Source organism: Atta cephalotes, assembly GCF_000143395.1.
Source record: "Atta cephalotes unplaced genomic scaffold scaffold00276, whole genome shotgun sequence".
Lineage (NCBI taxonomy): Eukaryota > Metazoa > Arthropoda > Insecta > Hymenoptera > Formicidae > Atta > Atta cephalotes.
In genome coordinates this window covers 1-5,998 of record NW_012130340.1, presented here as the reverse complement: position 1 = coordinate 5,998, position 5,998 = coordinate 1, and the positions used below count along the sequence as shown (strand labels likewise).

Genomic DNA, 5,998 nt, shown 5'->3' with positions numbered 1-5,998 from the left:
ACACACACACACACACACACACACACACACACACACACACACACACACACACACACACACACACACACACACGACATGTGCATATATGTTTGTACATCGGCCGACATGTGTGTAATAGTAAACGACAAATAGCATATATTGTACTATATATATATATATATATGTGTACAAAGAATACTATCTTATGTTTCTACAATATAATCAAACATATTTATATTAATGTTAAATAGAGATAAAAATATATATATTTACTGCATTACGATGCAAAATTTTAAGATAAAGGCGGTCATCAAGGTATTATATGCAAAATAATTATTATTAAAAAACGTTACTTGTTGCAATCTGTGTTAAGTAAGAATTTTATTGCTGCAAGTGCAATACTTGGATTTCTGATTTTTATACTTTTTTACAATTTCTTAAAATCGCTAATTCTAAATTCGAAAATTTAATTATTTGAAATTAGAACTGAATATCGATGCTGTTGTGAATGGTTCACGGTGTGATCTTGAATGTGACAAGATTATACGAGACTGCTTATGTTTCAGATGTGTCTTCGATTCAAACATCGTTAAGTGCGACCGGACCTTTCGAGGGCCTTTAGCGCCGATCCCGTTACAAGGTATTCATGGGGGATTGCCTGGGATATTTAGCGCAACTACTTTTCAATATATGTTCAGAACCGTTTAATTCTGAGATCATAAGTCCTACGAAAATAATTTGAGTTTTGAAAATGTTTAATGAACTTTTCATGACAATATAGGATTTTATTCGAGGCGAAGTATAATAGAATTTCGATCAAATTTCCTAAATCTCATAAATAATTGCACGTTTAATGTTTGAATATTTGCATTTTTTTTTAAATAAATAAAGATAGTCAATACGCGATACGTACATGTGTTTTAGTATTTTTTGTTTCAAGACAAAACAATGTAATATAAATCGATAAAACAAAATATCGATAAAATCAAATGATGAAAACAGGAAAAGATATATGTTTAATAAATATTACGATTTACGATATTAAACATGAAGGGAAAAAATCGAAATATGAATTTCGCGCAGTAATTGAAGCGTGATTAAAATAATACGATTATTTTTAGGAGTAAAAATAGTTTAATAGAAAGTTCTGATTTTTTCTTAGTCATCTTCAATTCATAGTTGACAATGTACATTCAGATATTCAGAAACATATGGCTACAAGATCTAGAGTATTATTACTAAATATATTCCATTTCTAAATGTTGATCTGAATATATTTTCACTAATTTACTTCAGGCCTTGTAGCCATACGTTTTTGACTAGTATTCCTCTAACAAAGATTTTTCACGGATATTAATGAATATTTGTGCATCGTCGATTGTAAGCTGAGCATGACTCCAAGAAACGTTCATTAAACTATTTACATTTTACTTCTAAACAATAATTGTTTTCATTATCGTGCTAAACTCATATTTCTTTTTTCCTTAAGAAATATGCTTTACGGGAATGTTTCAATACAGAAGTAAAAATATACTATGAAACTATAATTAAAGAGAATATATGTATCGTTCTAATTGGCAATTTGGTAATGTTTCACTTGTAGCCCTCCCTGTGAGGAGGGGAGGCAATGGAAGAGGTGATGAAAACAATTGATGAGGAGGAAAGGAAAAATGCGATGTACTTGCGCCTACTGTCGTGTCTACTGCGTAAAAGTACATGTACTGTCACTAAACAGTTCAACAAGGTTTATAGAAGGTTTAACTAGATTTATATCCGCGCGCTAAGATTTCTCTTAAAGTTGCTTGAGATTACAATGGAGGACTCGTAAGTATGTATACAGGTAAAGTACATGATTATGAAATTTTCACGTGACATTTATCATGAATATAAACGATACATTTACATTTTTTTCTTTCAAAAATTATTTTGAAAACTAAACTGTTCAGTCAAAAATTAAAACTTTATATAATACTAATATTTGCGGTTTTCTTGAGTTTTTAGATATTTAAAGGTCATATTCGATGAAAATGAAAAAACAGATGCTATAAATATATTATTTTCGAAACACTATCTCGCTCTTTTTCTGTTCCTTTCATTTCCTTTTTTCTCCTCCTTTTCTCTGTCTTTTCACACGTACACACACTCTCTTATTCATTCACTCTCACTCACTTTCACATTATTTTTGAAATGCTCAGAAAATATGTAGAAATATTTTAATGTGAATAAAATCTAATAAATTTATAATTTATATTTATTTTTTTTATAATATTTTTTTTCTCGATTTTAAAAACTATATCTGCTTAGAAGCAGAAGGTTCATGGTATAAGAAGATATCTCTGTATCAAGTAACAAGCTATATATCATTTTATTGAAAAATGTACAAAATATAGAAAATTAACAATTCTGTCATACATTCCCTGAATTTTTCTCAATCATTTTATTATGTTATTACATATATAATTGTACACATACACACAATATATCACGAAATAAGAACAATAAAAGTAATACTATTTTAAGTCTCTTAAAAAAAATGCTATATTATTTTTATATAATTAATAAGCAATTTGTTATTTTTTCCATCTATATAACAATGTATCAATAGTAAGTCTAGTTGGTTACATATCACAAGTGAATAAATTCATCAATTTATTTCTTGAAATACACTGTGCAATTTAAATGTTTTAAAGAAATTAATAATTTCATTGTGATATTTTCAAAATATAAAAATCACAACAATATGTTTCATATATAGGCACCTAATTTGAATTTACATTTTTTTCTTTTAGGTAATATTTGCATTATTTTTAGTGCCTAATCCGATATCCGTAAAAACAATGATTTTTCTTCATCTTCCATGAAGCTTTTATACTTCTTAATCTCGTTCTGGATAATACTGGATTAATATTTTGGAAAGTTGTTGAGCTAATTCCATCGATGATGCGCACAATGTTCTTCTGCTCATCACGTCAAATGGGCCTCCTTTTACGTGTAAAAACAAAATGAATTAGCGTTATTTTGGCATTTATTTCCATCTTATATTATATCTCTTATTTGACTGTGACTGATATATAATGTTTGTAATTGTTTACCAGCTGGATCTATTGACACACCGCCAGCTTCTCGAACAATAAGATCTCCAGCTGCAACATCCCATGCATGTATACCAAATTCAAAAGAAGCATCAACACCACCAAGAGCCACCATGCACATATTTAGAGCTGCCGCACCAAACGATCGTATTCTGTAGGATAAGTAAATAAATAAATAAATCTCTTTGCACATAATTAGAAATTATTAGGTGTGGGAAAAAGTTCGTGGCGTTTTTTTAATGCCATCTAACGGGAAAAACGCCACGAACTTTTTTCCCATACCTAATATATTCTGTAAATGTGTCTTACCCGTGTACATGTGATGTAAGAAGCGTTATATTTTGTAGGACTATTTTCAATTTTTCTGGATCTCTACTAGTTCCCACTTCTAACATTACTAATGCCTGACGCAATTCTGGAGTAATGACAGTTAGTTAAATTTAACAAAATAATTAGAAGGACTCGAATTATATATTAAAAATATTGATTTATATATATTGTATATATAGGAATTTTTGTAAACTAAAATTTAAATAGTTGTGTGTAGTCATATGAAAAAGATTTTCAAAATTTGAAATGCAGGATAATCTTTTTGATGTTACGTATGGTACCGTAAGATATATGTATTTCAATTTACTCTTTACTAATCGTTTAAAAATGTTCGTTTTAATAATTATTTACATTACATATAATCGAGTTTATGATTAAAGTACTAACAAAACATTTGAATAAATATTTTGAGCGTGTATATAAATGCCAAACTATAAAGATCTATCGGAAGGATATTATATGTATAATCCTATCGATATATATGTATACTTTATTTCTAATGAAAAATATTAGAGAAATTACCCTTTTCACTGGATACATGAATCGGGGCGCCATTGAGAAAAGCGCCCTGACCTTTGCGAGCAGTGAAAAGTTGCTCCAAAATTGGATTATATACTATTCCTATTTCTGTTATTTTATTAATAAGCAGCGCAATCGAGATGCATGTGTATGGTAAACCATGAACAAAATTCATCGTGCCGTCGATAGGATCGATTATCCATGTTGGAGAATTTGTTAATTCTATTTTTTGTCCTGAGGAAGTGCTTTCTTCGCCAATAAATCTGTCATAAAATACATATGTTTACTTAGAATAGATAAGAGAGTAGATAACAAAATTATATCCTGGAGCTTTAATGGCTTTAGCTGTTGAAACAAATTGAATTTGCATTTAATTTCTTTCAAAGATATTTTCAAGATATTTTTGCTATTATAAAATATTTCTTACGCATATTGCGTTATGTTTTTGTCTGCTTACCTGTGGTCAGGATATCTGGATGATATTCCATCAATTAAAAGTTTTTCAACTTTTTGATCCCACTCCGTAACAAAGTCAACATCACATGATTTTGTAAGTACATCTTTATGTTGATAAATTTTTTCTCTGACAATCTGCAGATAAAATATAAAGCACAATTAAATCTTTTAATTTTTTATATAGATGGTATCAAGGGAAAACTAGATACTTCAGTAAGTAATGTAATTAATATCTTTAGAGTATATTATTATCTTTAAAGTCAGGTAACTATCAGAGTTATTTGTAAACAAATATGCCATTGCTATGAAAAATGTGATTATGATAAGAGCAAAAGTATAGTTTGTTTTCCTGCATCTTTATCTTTCGAATTTGTATTTTTCCATATTCCCCTTTTTTGCATACTATTTCAAGAATTGTCACTCGCGCTACGTGTTATACGTCTTTCACACTTATGATACTTAAAGTCATTTCGATCAACTCCGATTAATTTGAGCAACAAAATCACTTAAAACAATTCGTCTCTAATATATAGTTAATCTTTCTTTGATATATGTATTAATAAATATAATTCTATTAATTAATTATTATTTGGTTTTGTTCATATAACTTAATAAAATAGTGCTGATTAAGTTAATCGGAGTTGGTCAAGGAATGGCCTTTATGCTATCTATGCCGTACAGATAACATATAAGTGATCTCGTGGATTTACGAATTTTTCATGATATAATTTTATAGATATTAAAATCATGGAAATTATACTGTAATGAAATTAAATTCTACCTAATATATTCGTCAGGCGGGTCGAATATTGTCGCGTGAGCGATATTGTATCGCGGCGATTAAAAAAAATTGCAGAATATAGATACGCTGCAATCAAAATATCCTAATATTCGATGAATTTTATCGGTAAACTATTTTTTTGTTAAAAATTAGAGATACTATGCACAACTAATCATGTAACTAATCGACTTACCGAACCAGCTTGCTTTACAAATCGCAAAATCTCTGTGTAATACTCGTCGACATTCGACATAATTTATGTGGTGTAAAAAACTATAACACTATCGAAAGCTTTTTTCACGCACCACAAATAACTCCACTGTAAATAATTCACTTAAATTTATTTGCGTTCTCGTTATCACCGACCAGACAATCGTTATCTAGCGCGGTCTACCGCTGTTTGCCTGAATATGACTGAATAAGTACGTATAAGCACTGAATTACATCTGTCGATCGTCGACGACCATCGATGACTGCTGTAGAGTTCGTCGGATCGACATCTTTTGATGGCTTCCTTTCGTACAGCTTCGTACTTGGTAACATGTAGTTGTGTGTATGTACATACATATACCGATACACTCTATACGGATTATACCTACCTATTGGTCTTCTACCGCACCAATCGATTCTTACCAATCCTCGCACTATTGCATATACAGATAAGAGATGTATGTGCGCGCATGAACGTATAAATTCAAATATTAATAATTATCTTTTTTTTTTACATGATACAAAAAGGAAGGATGGGTAAGAAATATATTCTTCAGTGTTTAACAGAACACAATCATAATTATATCTATACATATATATATATATATATATATATATATATATATATATA

The 5,998-nt window shown here is 29.5% G+C and overlaps 1 protein-coding gene across 1 annotated transcript; it reads right to left on the bottom strand.

Annotated features, from left to right (window-relative positions):
- Window positions 1–2,854: 2,854 nt before the first annotated feature.
- LOC105625199 (inositol monophosphatase 1) lies at window positions 2,855–5,410 on the bottom strand. The gene is made up of 6 exons (XM_012206540.1): window positions 5,351–5,410; window positions 4,378–4,511; window positions 3,924–4,183; window positions 3,381–3,486; window positions 3,072–3,223; window positions 2,855–2,961 (listed from the first exon to the last, which is right to left on the bottom strand). Exons 1-6 carry the CDS (start codon window positions 5,408–5,410, stop codon window positions 2,855–2,857), a joined length of 819 nt encoding a protein of 272 aa, XP_012061930.1.
- Between the last annotated feature and the right edge of the window lie 588 nt (window positions 5,411–5,998).

Bases quoted from the DNA above. Each gene is read 5' to 3' on its own strand.
- LOC105625199 (XM_012206540.1), bottom strand. From the start codon at position 5,410: ATGTCGAATGTCGACGAGTATTACACAGAGATTTTGCGATTTGTAAAG. The intron at 4,184-4,377 runs GTAAGCAGACAA...ATTTTATGACAG, and splicing joins TCCAGATATCCTGACCACAG to ATTTATTGGCGAAGAAAGCA. The intron at 3,224-3,380 runs GTAAGACACATT...CTTATCCTACAG, and splicing joins CTTACATCACATGTACACGG to AATACGATCGTTTGGTGCGG.